We start from the raw sequence: 15913 nt of genomic DNA on the forward strand, positions 1-15913 counted from the left end.
CTCGGTCCTCCGGGTCCCCCGCGGGTTGCTGGCGGCGACAAGCCCTTGCCCCGCCCCTCGGGGGTACCCTCTTTTTTTTAAACCCTAAATTGAGGGCCAGGCGATCCTTCACCCCGAAGCCTGGGGGTCTAGACTTGGCCTTTGCTTTCAGAGGCCTCGCGTCCGCCGGAGCCCTGGGATGTAGAGAGACTCGAGCGGCGAGGGGACCCGGAACGATTCTTCCGCGGAACCATCGCGGCGAGGCCCCTCGGAGCGCGCGCAGGGGCGGACCGCGGCGGGCCGGGCCAGACGCGCAGCGATGGCGGCGACGGCCTTGGGGGCGGCCGGCGCGGGGCCGGGGGTCGCGGTCCCCGTGGAGCTGCGGCGCGAGCGGCGCATGGTGTGCGTGGAGTACCCAGGCGTGGTGCGCGACGTGTCCAAGATGCTGCGGACGCTGGGCGGCGAGGAGGGCGTTTCGCGGGTGAGAAGCGGGACGGGGGGGAGTGGCCGGGACGGCGGGTGCGACCGCGTCTGCGACCTCGGCCGGCGGGGCGGGTGGGCTCCTTGGCCGCGGAAGTCGGGGCGGGCGCCGGGGCGGCGGGTGGGCGGGGACTGGCGTCCCGCAGGCCGGGCTGGACCCTTTTCCTGGGGAGCCGCGGGAACGGGCTGCGGCGGAGGCGCGGGAGGGCGGGGGGTCCTGTCCGTGCGGTCCCCGTGTGCGGGGCCCCGCCGGCTGCCGCCGCCGCATTCACAGCGGAGGCCCAGGCGCGGGGCATCGAGGCAGGGAGCCCCAGCGGGCGCCCCGTCCCAGGACCGCGGGGACCGCGGCGCGGCCTGAGCCGCCCCGACCGGCTGGTTGCGGCGTGCACTGACGTTGTCACCCGTGTGGTCTGTCCCGGCCGCGCGGCTCCCCCCGAAGTCTGCGCTCGCTGCGCTTCCTCCGGCTTCGTGAATGGGGGAGCCCCGCGTGCAGCACCGGGCGCCGCAGGGGCCCGGTTAGCCGCGTGTTGTTCTTTCGCCCTGGCTTACTCACTTCGCCGTGACACCCAGGGCCCCGCTCTCACGAACCCCAGAGGTGTCTAGCCGGCTGCAGTGTGAGTCTTTTGGAAGAGACCGGCCGCTGACCCGCCCCTTGGGTGCAGCGGGTGCAGCTTCTCTGCCGGCCCCCAGCGGGGGCTGTCCCCAGCCTCACAGTCTCACTGATCCGTGTCCTGTGAGAGGGGATTCCTGAAGGTCGGGGCTCCTAACCTGTCGGTCCGCACCCCGCCCCCCCTGGTTCCCGAGCACCTCCCAGGGACCAGGCAGCATCAGTGCTGGGTGGGGACCAGCAAGCTGGAAGGCGGATACTCTTGGCCCAGTGAGCATTGCTGGGGCTTTTGTGGCCACAGAGCTGACCCTTACTGTGTCCCTCCTGCCCTGTGCCGGGCAGGCGCTCATGGGTGGGTGACCCGCGTACAGTGTTCACCAGGAGCTGGACACCAGACTAAGCGTGTTGCCTGTTCCGTGGTTCAGCAATTCGCTGTTGCAGTCCTATGAGCAGGTGCTGTTCGTATCTCCGTTTTAAGGAGAAGGAACAAGGCTCGGAAAGGACAGGTGACAGCTAGGCAGAGCCAAAGCGCTTCCTCCTGGTTGATTTCATTTCCTTTGGACCTGGGAACGTTTGCCTGTGAGACTGATAGCATGACCGTGTGGGGCAGGTAGTACCTGGGGGAGGAAGGTCAAGACAAGCCACCCCCACCCCCGCCAGCCTTTGTTCCTCCATGGTAGACTTGATTCCCTGCACTGAACGGGCCCTTGCGGTGGGGGGGCTCTACTTAGCTGGCTGTCCCCGTCTGCAGCCTCCAGCCTCTTAGAAGAAGGGGAGACTAACCTCATTTTCTCTACCAGATAAAAAGGAAGATACTTGGGTTCGAAGAATGGGTCTTTTGAGAATTCAGAGCTCAGAATGAACCCTGCGCCCCCTGGCCCTCTCCTTGTGGTCTGGGTCACCATCGGGCTCTCACTGAGCGAGGGGCAGCTCTCTGCCCGTCACTCAGCTGCTCACTGCCTCGCTCTGCCTCCGCCTTGCCACAGATCTACGCGGACCCCACCAAGAGGCTGGAGCTGTACTTCCGGCCCAAGGACCCTTACTGCCACCCTGTGTGTGCCAACCGCTTTAGTACCAGCAGCCTGCTGCTCCGGGTCAGAAGGAAGACCAGGCGGCAGAGGGAGGTGCTGGGGCCTGAGCCCCACCCCGGGGCCCCGTTTGACATAGAGATACTTGGCATCGTCTCCACCATTTACAAGTTTCAAGGTAACTGCAGCTTCCTGTGTGGGGTTATTTTAGGACCTGTGTCCACATCCTGTAGGTGCTCTGTGGGTCCTCACACTGGGAAGGGGGCCAGTCTGTGCCCCGGAATGAGGGGCGGGGGGTAAACAGAGTGGAACAGTCCAGGCCCCATCCAGGAGGCGCACGTTTCCCCCTCCATGCACAGCCGTCAGCGGATTGTGGGCTCACTGCTGCTCATCTGCATTCTCCAGAAAGACTCGTGTTCTGAGTAATCCCGTAATTTTTAAGGCCGTTATATGGGCCCAAATAAGACTGGTTAGCAGGTCTCCAGTTTCAGAACCGTGTCTAGGCCTTGACTGTACTGGTCTTGCCTTTTTTCTGAAGCCTTCCCAGATCATCTCAGCCCCCGGGACCTCGTGTTCCTTTGGACTCTTGGCCACCTGGGTGTCTCCCGTGGGGTCCTCAGTTTGCTACCCACAGGGAGCCCCAGTGAGGAGGCGGTAAGGGGCGGGGCGGGGTGGGCGAGTAAGAAAGAGCCAGTTTGTTTGGGCAGGCGTTCAGCTGCCCTCAGCCTCCGGCTCTTCTCTGCAGTGTGAGAGCCTGGGTTCCTCAGGTCCTCGTGAAGGGCCAGTTCACGCAGGAGGCGCTTGGCAGATCGCTAGGGAGCCTTAGTGGAATACGCAGCGTCCGCTGCAGCTCTCTGACAGTCTGCGGAGAGCATGGACGCAGAAGAGGGGCTGGGAGGTGGAAAAGGATGGAACCAGGACCCGGGATCCTGCACTGGGCATTCTGATCGTCAGTCGTGCTGGTGGCATGTGGTGCTGTCCAACGAGGGCTGTCCTTCCTGGGGCAAGTTCTTCCCGTGATGCGTTTTTCATCCGTCTGTTTGAGCTGGCACCCGGCCACTTAGTCCACATCCCTGCCAGCAGCGCTGGCCGGCCTGGGGGCTTGTCTGAGGCACAGCGTCCCAGAGTCTTCAGCTGGGCCGCAGGTACGTCGTGTGCACTCTGCATTTCCGGAAGTGCTGACCTAGACCAGACCCTCTCGCACCACATCTTCTCCGACCCCCGGCCCTGCCGGGAGACTCCCAAGTGCACAGAGTCGCGTGCACAAAGTGTTTCAGAGGGTGCTGCTTTGGCTCCCACCTCCAAGGCTCCCTCGGTACCTCGGAGAACGTGTGGGTGTCGACGCCGCAGCCGCCAGTTCCTGGGAGGGTGTAGTGGGGTGTCTGCCATCTGGCCGCCTCTCTTTCCAGGAATGTCTGACTTCCAGTACTTGGCGGTGCACACGGACGAGGGCGGCAGGCACATGTCCATGTACGACAAGGTGCTCATGCTCAAACCCGAGAAGGAGAGTTTCTTCCACCAAGAGCTGCCGCTCTACATCCCCCCACCCATCTTCTCTCGGCTGGACACCCCAGTGGACTATTTCTATCGGCCAGAGACGCAGCACCGGTAAGCCCCTCCACTCTACCCCCCGGCTGCTGCAACATCACATTTCAGAGCAAGGGCCCTGTGGTCAGGGGACCTGGGTCCCAGAGGCAGCCGAACCAGTGACATAGAGACCTTGCTCTGAGCTCCCACACCATGGAGAAGGAATAAGGATGTCGCCTTAAGACTTGGAAGACTCGTGTTCCACTGTTGAAATACTTGGAACAGTGAGTGGCGGGCAGAGTTTGATAGAGTAAACAAGTGATCGTGCGTGAGGAGGGATGCGGCTAGTGAACGCTCAGCCCTTCCAGGCCAGGGAACCCCATGCAGCATGTGGGAGAGCAGGCTCGTGGGCCGATGTAGCATTTGGCCGGGGTGCCTTGCTCTGTGAAAAAGGCAGGTGTAGAAACACATCCTGTGCTGCAAAAGTAAACTGTGGCATGACAGTAGAAACCTAGAAAATTCTGGAAGACGGAGCCCAGAGCAGTGACCTGTAGAGGGGTGAGAGAAGGAGATGTCCTCTTCTGTCACTAAATGTTTTCATCAACAGTGCGGATCCAGGCTCATGGCCTGGGGCACTGCATGGAGCCCTGGGTCAGCAGAGGACAGATGAGGTCCCTGCTGGGCTGGGTGGGGAGCTGGCTGGAGCGCGAGTGAGCCAGGAGTGAGCAATGGGCCCCGTTGCCAGATGCACATCTTAGAGGCCATAAAAGGACATAAGGGCAGTGAGTGGGTGAGGCCTCGAGGCCCTCAGAGGGGCTGACATCTGAAACAGACCTGAGTGATGACGTATCCAGGCCGGTGAAGATCTGGGGAGAACATTCCAGACCAGGGGACTGTGTCTGTGAAGGAGTGGTTGCAGAGGGAGTCTGGGAGAGTGGTAGGGGTGAAGGTCACACAGACCATGGTGAGGGCCTTAGATGTGATCCTAAGGAGAAAGTGCATTGTTGTCTTCCCTTAAAAAACACGGAGAGTTCCAAGCACAGCCCAAAGCAGAGCGAACACTCCAGCTGCGGCCCCAGCTTCTGCGGTTGGCCCCCGTCCCGCACTTGCCGCCCCTGCCAGGCCCCAGCTTCCCAGCATGTCCTCGAGAAATCAGTCTGGGCGCCTCCCACGTGGAAGGCCTTGTGCTGTCGGGCAAACCTGCCGCGCTCTTGCCGGGACAGGCGAGAGTACCGGCGTCCCCCGCGCCTCCCGGTGCCAGTCGTTCCCCAGTGTCCCCAGCCAGAAGCAGGCCTCCCGGCAGCTTCCATTCACAAGGCTCAGGTCTCTTGAATCCCCCGCCCTTTCTGACCAAGTGGTGGTTCCAGGGGCAGAAAATAACAACGGTGTAAGCACAGAGGGTCAGGCCACACCTCTCCCAGCTGAAATCCTCCACGAGGGGTGACAGGTTTTTCCGCTTGTGTGGTCCTTGGCACGGGAGTTTTAGGCATAGGAGAGACGATTTGCATATTTCTGAAACGCTTTGATTACTTCTCCCACAAGCATTTCCCTTCAGAGCCCGAAACAGACACAGAATACACAAGGGAGACTAGACGCCGCCGCGCTGCTGGGCCCTGGCATGGGCTCGGGCCGTTGAGTCACTTGTCTGTCCTGTGGGACGCGTAGGCAGCTGCTCCCAGTCCTCTGGGGAAGGCACAGGGGAGGAAGGCCGGCTGCCCTTGGACCACAGGCCCTTTTTCCCTCTCCACGTGGTTTATCGATGTTCCAGCAAATGGAAAGAACCTGCGTTTTTTCCCAGGGCCACTATTGATTTTTCTGCTCTGCTGGCCTTCTGGGGTACACCAGGGCTGGTGGGGGGTGGCCGGGCTACAGCCTTGTTGGCCACTCCTGGGGTCCAGGGAAGTTGAGCTTCCTGCAGGACCCTGGGCAGAGGAGAGGCTGGGAGGCTGGCCCACAGGGTCCCTCCTCCTTGAGCAAGTCAGTGGGGGACCCGGTGAGGCGGCCCAAGGAGCCCTTTCCCTGTGGTGACCGGGGCCCAGCAGGCAGCCCACCAGCGGGAGTGAGCCGCTAGGGCCTTCTCTCTTAGGGGTGTTCAGGGTCTTGGGGGATGTCTTTGAAGTCAGGGTCATATTACACATTTTTGGCGGTGGTTTCTAACAGTCACTTTACAGAAAAGGCACAGACTTGCTCTCATCTTTGTAATTTTATTTTCCAGTGTGTTCCTTATAAATACGCAGATGGTTTTTACTTGTGTAGAAAATTAAGGTAGAATGGAAACAAATTTAAAAGGTAGTAATCACCTGGGTGCACTTGGGGGGCTCAGTCGGTTGGGCATCCGACTCTTGATTTTGGCTCCGGTCATGATCTCAAGGTCACGAGATCAAGCCCCACTTTGGGTTCAAGATGGGTGTGGAGCCAGCTTAAGATTCTCTCTCTCCCATGCCCTCTGCCTCTCCCCCTTCAAAAAAAATAGAATAAAATAAATAAAAGGTGATAATCACCTGAATGGGAACGTAGGAGTCCAGGACATGCTTTAAAATGTATTTCGGGGCACCCGGGTGACTCAGTTGGGTGAGCACCTGACGCTTGGTTTCAGCGCCGGTCATGACCTCCGGTTGTGAGACGGAGCCCCATGTCCGGCTCCTCACTAGCACGGAGTCTGCTTAAGACTGTCTCACCCTCTCTCGCTGGCATCCCCCACTGAAATAAATACATCTTGTAAAGAACCCTTCTTTAAAAAGTGAAAAAGTGTTTTTCCCAATAATTTCGTGGGTTTGGAGTGGGGTACGGATGGGATGAAATCGGCCGCGTGGGAGTCGTTGGCGCTCACGGTGGGTTGTGGGGTTTCGTGAGACTGTGTCTTCCTGCTTCGGGACAGGCTTGACGTTTCTGACGACCAGACTTTTTTTTTTTTTTTAAGATTTTTTATTGACTTACTTGAGAGAGAGAGGACGGGCTGGAGGAGGGTCAGAGGGAGAAAAAGACTCCCCCTGAGAGGAGAGCCTGATGTAGGGCTCGATCCCCAAGATCATGACCTGAGCCAAAGGCAGATGCCCACCCGACTGAGTGACCCAGGCCCCCCGACAGCTGCCTTAATGAGCTGACCCCCTGGGCATCCTGGCCTGGCGCCAACAGAGCGGCCTGAGCACAGCGGCCTCTAGAACCCTCCCTCCTGACCCTGTGCTGTAGGCCGGGGCCGTTCAGTAATGACCTTCACCCAGCTGTAGTTCAGATGCCAACCACCCAGAGGGGAGCGGGATGGGGTTCACGGGGCCCGGGCTCCCAGCTCTCGTCTTTACGAGCTCTGACCCTAGGGAGGTTTCTAGCTGCTGTCGGTTACTTTGTAGGAAATGGGTTTCTTCCTCGGAAGGTTGTCTTGAGGGTTAAGCAAGTAAATCAGGGGAGTCTGTATATGTCGTCTGTGTTGCTGGACAGCTGACCCAGTGTGCCCTCTGGCTGCGCCTCGCCAGCCCTCCCTGCTCGTGCCACACGGTTCTGTCTGGTGCGCGCGGGTCTCGGTGCGGCTGTGAGAGCAGCAGCCTCACCGCTTTCGGCTACCTGCCCCACACCGCTGCCCGGTTTCCAAGCTGCAGGCCCCAAGGCCTCTGTGAGCTGTGGGCATGGTCGCTGCCCCGTTCCTGCCCAGCCGTCGGCAGAGGTGCTGAGGTTCCCCCCCAACCCGTAGCCCAGACTCCAGGGACTGGCACCCGCAGGTGGGCTCCCTGCCTGGTCCAGCAGGCCCGTGTCTGGGGTCCCCTTGGAGGTGCCCCAGCCCACCCCAGCTCTCTCCGCCCCAGGGAAGGCTACAACAACCCCCCCGTCTCAGGCGAGAACCTCATCGGCCTGAGCAGGGCCCGGCGCCCCCACAACGCCATCTTTGTCAACTTTGAGGAGGACGAGGTGCCCACACAGCCACTGGAGGCCGCCGTCCAGACGTGGAGGAGGATCTCCACCAACCCCACGGACCGCAAGGTGGAGGAGGAGCTGCGGAGGGTGAGCCCCACGGACCGCCTCTGTTCCCGCAGGCCCTTCCCCCGTGTTGCCCGGGGCTGTGCTGACTGTGTATAACCGGGTCATGGGCACATGGGAACATGTCGTCTCCAGATGTCACATCTCCGCGCCATGCCAACATAAGCCCTACATTCCCAAGGTTGAAAATACTTCAAGTACTTCTCAGAGTTCTGGAGAGGTCCTTGAGGGGTGGAAGCAGTCAGTACCCTGCCTGCTCGCGACTTCCGGTGCAGCTCTGGGGTTCAGGAAGCTTTCCTTTACCCATCCGTGCTGGCAGGAAACCAGATGGAGCACCTGCTGGGTGCCCCCTGCGGCTTCACCCCCGTTAGTGCTGGAGGGGGCCGGGGGGCCTTCCACCTGCCTCCCCCTGCCCCCTAGGCTGGCAGGCCCCCGGAGGAGCTGCCGGGGCCTCTGTTGCTCAGGCCCGCCCAGGCGTGAACAGCAGGTTCTCACGGAGGCCACGTTGCTGCTGACAGAGGCTCCCCTCTGCCCTTGCTGAAGCGGGCTCTTCCTTGGGGGTTTGTTTCTTAAAGAGATTGTGGACACCTGACCGGTTTCCAGCCTTACTGGTCCCTGGAGGGGAGCCGTGGGGGGCGGCTCTCCGAGGGCCCTGCTGGTCCTCTAGGCACAGCCCAGTCCCCAGCCAGGCCTCCCGGCCCCCATCCCCCAGCCACACTGGCTTCTGCGGTCCTCCCGTGGGCCAGGCCGTCCCCTTCAGCTTCACGATGTCCCAACTGAGGCTCCACCCTCCAGGTTGGGTTCAGGGTCCAGAACTCCGGCATGTCCCCATCTTGGCCCTGCTCTGGCTCCTTCGGTCATCTGCCTCCCCCACTATCCTGTGAGCTGCGTGAGGGCAGAGGCCATGTCCTTCGTGGTCGTTCCAGGACACCCAGGCCCTGCAGCCACACCTGACCCAGGCTGGGTGTGTGGTCCCCGCTTCCAAAGCCAGGGACCCGTGAGTGAGTGCAGGGGCTCCTGGAGGCTGCTCCTTGCCTGGTCAGGCCCTGCTCTCCACCAGCTCACCTCCCAAAGGCTCTGCTGGGGACCAGACCACTCTGGAGGGCCTGAGCCAGGTGGGCAAGAAGCTCCTGGTGCTCATTTCAGTCTCTGCCTTGACCCCCAGCTGTTTGAAATCCGTCCCGTCTGGTCACGAAATGCCGTCAAGGCCAATATCAGCATCCATCCTGACAAGCTCAAGGTCTTGCTGCCCTTCATGGCCTATTACATGGTGAGTGCCTCACCTTGGTTCCCACCAGAGTCACCCTGATCGCTGATAGGACCTCTAGGAGCTTCAGCAAGAACGGGTGGCCCTGTCCCAGCAATACCCCCGCCATCCCGGTGGCTTGTTACAGCCCCAGGGAGGCCCTCCATGGCCTCCCAGTAATGCTACCCATACTGGATGATTTTAGGATTAAAGAGTAGTTATAATTTTTAAATAAAGGGATTATACGTTTTTTTTTAAAGATTTTATTTATTTGACAGAGATCACAAATAGGCAGAGAGGCAGGCGGCGGCAGGGGTGGGGGAAGCCGGCTCCTCGCTGAGCAGAGAGCCCGATGTGGGACTTGATCCCAGGACGCTGGGATCATGACCTGAGCTGAAAGCAGAGGCTTTAACTCCCTGAGCCACCCAGGTGCCCTAGGGATTATACGTTTTTAAGTGATCTTGTATTGAGAACATTCTAAGGACCAGATCGTTATATTATTATATTCCCTTTAGAGGTATGTATTCTATCCCTTTTCCTCCCGGGGGGGTGGCAGTGGGATTCCCTTCTTGCCTCTGAGGCAGAGCCAGGGCTCAGAGAGGTGACTTGTGCTGAGGTCCTCGAGCCAGCACGTGACAGAGGCACTTGGGATCCCCAGCCTAGTTGCAGAGCCCAGGTCCCCTAACCACAGGGCCACCAGCCTTGGCTCATTCTGCCTGGGCTCAGTGGGGGTGGGAAGGGCAGATCGGCCTTTGGCTCAGTCCAGGAGGCCCTGGGGGTGAGGTGTTGTTACCGAGGTTCCCAGAGGCGCCGGAGGAAAGCACTCCCCCTTACTAGGCGTCCCCACATGGAGCCCTGGGGAGGCAAGGCTGAGATGTGACCATGACGTGATGACAGGTGGGGCAGAAGGAAGGCTCTTGCCTCCAAACTTCCGAGAGCTGCTGTCTGTCTTTTAGCATCAGCTTTCTGGACATAGGGACCTCAGGTGTATGCCCGTTGGCATGGCGGAAACACTCCCTGGGCACATAATGTGTGCCAGGTGGCATGGGAAAGGCTCCCGGGGCATCTTCTCATGTAATCCTCAGAGAAGCGATGGGAGGGGCGCCTGGGTGGCTCAGTGGGTTAAGCCACTGCCTTCGGCTCAGGTCATGATCTCAGGGTCCTGGGATCGAGTCCCACATCGGGCTCTCTGCTCGGCAGGGAGCCTGCTTCCTCCTCTCTCTCTGCCTTGCCTCTCTGCCTGCTTGTGATCTCTGTCTGTCAAATAAATAAAATCTTTAAAAAAAAAAAAAAAAGAGAAGCGATGGGAAAAGGGGCTCCTGACACCTCCAATAGGAAGACCAAGGCTCAGAAAGGCCAAGTGACCAGCCCAAAGTGACAGAGCCGCACCCGGCAGAGGCTGGCTGGGGGCTCCAGAGCTGTCCCCAGCTCTTGGGCGTTCAGCTGCCCCACCCCGGGCCTGCGTCCCTGAGCCAGCCAGGGATGGGCCTCGCCTCACTTCACCCTTCCACCTTCTGTCTCCAGATAACAGGCCCCTGGAGAAGCCTCTGGATTCGATACGGGTATGATCCCCGAAAAAACCCAGATGCCAAGATTTATCAAGTCCTTGATTTCCGAATCCGTTGTGGAATGAAATACGGTAAAAATAACTAAAACCTTGCCTTGCTGTCTCTCTCTCTCTTACTATCTTTTTTCCGCTAGCATTCTCTTTTGTGGGGATGATCCACATGGGGAAGATTAAAAAAAAAAAAACCTTTGCTTCTTGGTGAAATCTTTGTAGAATAGCGTAGAAGTGAGGGTCCTGGCTCCACCACTGGCCCTCGAGCTACTGACCCGCTGTTCATCCACTTGGTTATTCTCGCTGCTGGCTCCTGCGGTGGGGGCCAGGCGCCTGGTAAGCATCCAGCCCCCGGGCCTGCAGTGAGCTGCTGCTCACGGTCCCATGTGGCTGGCGCTGGAGTAGTGGCTGCTGGTACCTGGTGCGTGGGTGCCTGGCGTTCCTTTCTCAGAAGCCGGCCCTAGTGAACCCCTGGTGCGCCAGTGGCACAAAGCCAGTTCTGTTTGCCCGAAGGGCCTCTGTGCCCACTTGCTCCCATCACTCACGCCTTTCCTGGTCTGCAGGTTACGCCCCGAGTGACATGCCCGTCAAGGCCAAGCGCAGCACCTACAACTACAGCCTTCCCATCACCGTCAAAAAGATGCGTGAGTGCCTCTGCTCGCCGGTGGCCCTGGGCTGGTTTGCCCTCACGCTGAGAGACACTGAGGAAGATGGGCCTCTGGGCCCGTGGGGGAGGGGGTCCCAAGGGGCTGCCCCAGGGTGCTGCTGATCAGCACGCCAGGGAGGGGCGGGGAGAAACGTCCCCTTTATTCCCAAGTACTGCTGTCCCCTCACAGCCAGCCAGCTCGTCACCATGCATGACCTGAAGCAGGGCCTGGGTCCGTCAGGGACACCCGGCACACGGAAAGCGACCTCCAACAAGTACAAGCTCAAGGTGGGTGCCCCCCGGGCCCCAGAGGGGAGCAGCAGCCCACCTGCTTAAGGGCGCCGCGGACCGTGGGGAGGAGGCACTTCCCTCGTGCAGGCCGGGCGCACTCCCGCTCCCAGAGTCCCTAAGGGCCACCAGGAAGGGGTTGGACAGGCAGCTCTGCCCACTGGTGCCTTCCAGGACTGCCTTGGGAAGCGCGCTGAGGGCTTGGTACAAACCACCCAGCCCTGTGGCCACTCAGGACCATCTGGGTGTGTCGCAGAGAGGGATGGGTGACCCCAGCAACTGCACGTGGCTGCCTTTTGTGAGCCTGTGGCCGCCGCCCGGATGGGCCGAGTGGGGTGTGTGCGTGCGCGCAGAGCCATAGCAGACCGCCTGGCCCCGCACTGTGGGTGGAGTGGGGTACCGGCAGCCAAGAGCCTGGGACCCTCACAGCCTCATGGGCTCCTCAGCACACTCGACGGCGGGGGTCTGTTGTGGGCCTTCCACCCCCTTAGGCTCTGTCCCTAACCCGGCTTCCCGCTGGGGGGTTGTTTGCGGGGAGGCACGTGCAGCTGACGCGGGAGGGGCAGCGTGGAGACAGGCGCCGACCGCGTCCTCTTCTCATTGGCTGCCGTGTCTTGGCCTCAATAGCTGTCCTGCTCCTCAGGCTGTGTCGTTCAGGCCACCGTCCCTGTTTCTAGAAAATGGACACTCAGTAAACCCTGCTTCTCAGCGGGCACCATGTGGGGCCCAGTTGGTAGGAGGTGGTGAGGAATGAGGGCGGACTGTCGAAGGCTCGCGAAGCGGGCATGACCGTCTACACCCTAGCACGTGGCTGGCCACACACATGGCTCATGGCCCCGTCAGAGCCTCTGGATGCCGGCTCCTGGTCCCCGGCCTGTCCACAAGGCCTGAATCCGGGGTGTTGGCGGAGGGGGGAGTCAGGCCTGCCAGGCGCGGACCGGCCAGGGAGAGCTCTGAGCTCTGACGCCCCGTCTCGTCCCCTGTCCTCTCCCCAGGACTCGGTCTACATCTTCCGGGAGGGGGCCTTGCCGCCTTATCGACAGATGTTCTACCAGTTGTGTGACTTGAACGTGGACGAGTACGTACTGAGGGTGGGGACGGTGGTGCTCGGGACCGAGGCCTTCCCTGCCCCTCTTCTGCTGGGCGTCAGCCTCCGTGGGAAGCCCTGCCGGGGCAGCAGGAGCTGGGCCGCCTCCGTCAGCCTCGTGGCCCAAGGAGCAGTTTCTGGGATCCGCCTGGGCTGCACCCCTGGGCAGAGAGCTGGGGACCCCTCCTCCATCACGCATGTGAAGGCTCGGGACACTGTTCCTGTGCCCTCCCCGGGCCGTCCCCAGAGCCCTTGCGACCTCCAGCCAGCTGTTCTCAGTCATGTTTAAAAGGGGGGGCGGGGGGCACATTAGACGCGGCAGACTCCGGTGAGAGCCTGGGGTTCCGCACGAAAGTACACATGTTCCTCCGAAGTGTGCAGCTTGGGGGCGAGGCCCACATTGGTCGGGACCTCAGCTGGGAGCAGCCGGCTTCCGTGGGTGCTCCCCACGTGGGTGCTTCTCAGCGCCACGCTCAGCCCTCTGCACGGCCGTCTGTGTGCGGCCATTCCCAGCGCTGGCCCGCCTCTGCCGGACCCTGGGGCCCCCGTCGGCGGAGCTCCCCCAAACACCAAGTCTCTACCCCCAGGCTACAGAGGATTATTCACCGCAACGACGGGGCCGAGACCTGCTGCACGGAGCGCGATGGCTGGTGCCTTCCCAAGACCAGCGATGACTTGAGGGACACGATGTCCCTCATGATCCGGCAGACCATCCGCTCCAAGAGGCCTGGTGAGCGCTCGGGGTGCAGGGAGCCCTGCGCTGGGACAGGGCAAGGATCCCTACGGGCCCCGTTTCCCGTTTCCCAGTAGATTACACCCCAGTGGGGTCATCCCACCGGAAGCTGCATCCGCCAGGCTGCCCGCCTCTCCCTGGAAGGGAGTCAGGCTGCTCAGCCCAGGGGGCTCAAGGCAGGAGACGGGCCTGGGCAGGGCTAGAGCCGGGCTGAAACCACCGCTGTGTGCCCGGACGCCCCCCTCCACCTCTTCCAGCCATTGGGGGTGCGTCCTGCCTATCTCCTTGCACCAGGAGAGCAGGGGGGCAGGCATGGGGGACCAGCGACCCTGGCTGCTGCTGGGATGTGGGGAGTAGGGAGCACTTGCTGGTCTGCGGGTCTGATGAGGCGGGGGCGTGTGAGCGAGAGCAGCCCCAGATTCCAGACCCCGCCGGACTCCCCGGCGCTGACGGGTATAGGGACTCCCAGCCTTGTTTGGGACACGGCCCTGTCTGAGAATCTCTGCTTGAGGCTCTGGACCCTTTCCCAGAAAAAAACTCACAGCACTCCTGCACACTCTTGGGGTCCCTTGGACCCATGAAGCCACCCAGCCTCTGGGGACGTGGTTTTCTAAGCTGATGGCTTCCGTGGTCCCCTGAAGTGCTTGTGTTTTTTTTTTTTTTTTTTTTTTTTAAAGATTTTATTTATTTATTTGACAGAGAGATTACAAGTAGGCAGAGAGGCAGGCAGAGAGAGAGAGATAGGGAAGCAGGCTCCCTGCTGAGCAGAGAGCCCGACGCGGGACTCGATCCCAGGACCCTGAGATCATGACCTGAGCCAAAGGCAGCGGCTTAACCCACTGAGCCACCCAGGCGCCCCCCCTGAAGTGCTTGTTACACTGTGGAGTGCCAGGCCCCCTGGCCCTCTGTACTTCCCCGGCAGCTGCTCCAGGGCCTGAGCCCAGACAGCCGTCATTGTAAACAGGCCTCCAGCAGCCTGATGGCTGGTCTGGACGTGCGGCTGTCTGGCACCTCTCTCGGGCTGAGGCCAGCAGTAGCTGGTCTGGGGGCCACCCAGGAAGCCTGTACTGGGACACACACGGCCTTGTCTTCCGGCCCCAGCTCTCTTCTCCAGCCCGGCCAAGGCCGACAGGGGGAAAGAGCCCCTGACGTACGAGTCTGGGGATGACGAGGAGGACGAGGAGGAGGAGGAGGAGGACTTCAAGCCGTCCGATGGCAGTGACAACGAGATGGAGACAGAGATTCTGGACTACGTGTGACACAGCCCTGCTCCCAAGGCTGGGTGTCCCTGATCACACGAGACTGGCGACAGAGCCGGGACAAGCCGTGGCTCCCCAGTGCTGCCCACGGTAACCGGAGCGGCCCTGCGAGCCCGCCCCCCCGCCAGAGGAAAGCTGGGGTCTCGGGCTGGGTACAACTGACCCTGGTCCTGCCCGTGTGCCCGTGACACCAGCTGCACAGGGCTGCGCTCTGGCCCCAGGTGCTTGGGGACATCCCCAGAGGGTGTGACCTGGCTTTACGCAGTCAGGAGCCAGCCCAGCATCCAACAGGCTGAGCCAGTGCCCGGCACCTCTCTCTGGCCGAGAACAGCAGAAGCTGGAGGGGGTGATGTGGCCAGGGGAGGGGGACGGCCTTGCCTCGGGGTTGATGGCTGGTCACCAGCAAGGAAGCTGCTCCGTGGTCACAGATGGGCCAGGGCTGTCCTTGGTTTTGGATCCCATTCATCGGGGACCCAGCTGGAGTTGTCCTTAAAAATACACGTTCCAAGGAGAAAGCAGTGTCTCGCTGTGGGGGTCGGAGCCACGGGACAGTTTCCTCTTGCAGGTTGGCGGGGAGCAGCTGGGAGCACCCCAGATTCCAGGCCCCAGATGGTCCTGCAGCTGCGAGCTCAGCCCTTACTGCTCCAGACGTGTTCTTGAGTAGTCCTGGGGACACAGACCGTGTTGCATCTCTGCTCCTTGGTGTGAAACCAGAGGTAGTGGAGGGTTCTTGGGGGACGGAGCTGGCTCTCCCTGGGGAGCACTCCCACCCACGCCGGGGGGCGGCTGTGCCACGGTCCTGCAGAGCAGCCTGGGCCAGAGATGAGCCCAGTCACCCCCTTCTACCTATTGTGACAGGTCCCTAAGTCACATTCTAAAGTCCAATGCCTCAGGCAAGCCCGTCTGCTGCCCAGGCTCCAGGGGAGCCCTCAGGACAAATCAGGAGCCCCCGTGGCTCACAGTTGGCCTGTAGTGGCTGGTCCTGGCCACCTGCCTTGCAGAGCGCCCCGTGGCCCCGCTCCCTGCTGCTGGGGACCAGGAGGGGTCCCCTCCCCCATATTCAGAATAACTTCCTGTAGAGCAGGTTCTCAGAATTGGAAAAGCTGGACAGAAGGTGTGAGTTAACAAATCCCCGTCCTGGGGCGGGACGGGGGCCTCAGGTTCTCGCCCCGCTTGTCCTCCCGCCACGCAGCCATAAGCGCACGAGCCCCAGCCCAGCCTGCACGGCCCCTTCTAGCTTAACTAACGCCTCCTTCCCCCTCCCCTCCCCCGCAGTCGCCCAGCGCTCCCCGCCCTCCCCTCCTTTCTCAAGCCTCTCGTCCACTCTGTCCCAAACCGTTGGGATCTGGAGGGCAGGCTTGGTGGCAGCAGACACAATAGCCGTGGGGCCATGGCCTTGTCCACGGCACTGGCTTCCGGGCAGCAGAGGGCCTGCCCGGGCCCAAGCAGCAGGGCTGTCGGCCTGATGGGGCTCCTCTGTCCCCTGGCTCGTGAATGCACCCGCCT

General features: G+C 61.3%; 1 protein-coding gene across 1 annotated transcript; it reads left to right on the forward strand.

Annotated features, from left to right (window-relative positions):
• GTF3C5 (general transcription factor IIIC subunit 5) lies at nucleotides 1-14922 on the forward strand. The gene is made up of 11 exons (XM_045082661.1): nucleotides 1-460; nucleotides 2053-2272; nucleotides 3504-3702; nucleotides 7419-7614; nucleotides 8756-8860; nucleotides 10361-10475; nucleotides 10958-11038; nucleotides 11231-11328; nucleotides 12324-12406; nucleotides 13003-13145; nucleotides 14250-14922. The coding sequence occupies exons 1-11, from the start codon at nucleotides 299-301 to the stop codon at nucleotides 14405-14407; spliced, it is 1560 nt and encodes a 519-aa protein (XP_044938596.1). The 5' UTR covers nucleotides 1-298; the 3' UTR covers nucleotides 14408-14922.
• Nucleotides 14923-15913: the final 991 nt, after the last annotated feature.

Source organism: Mustela putorius, unplaced genomic scaffold (assembly GCF_011764305.1).
Source record: "Mustela putorius furo isolate JIRA1106 unplaced genomic scaffold, ASM1176430v1.1 tig00000596_pilon_pilon_pilon, whole genome shotgun sequence".
In the NCBI taxonomy this organism is placed as follows: Eukaryota; Metazoa; Chordata; class Mammalia; order Carnivora; family Mustelidae; genus Mustela; species Mustela putorius.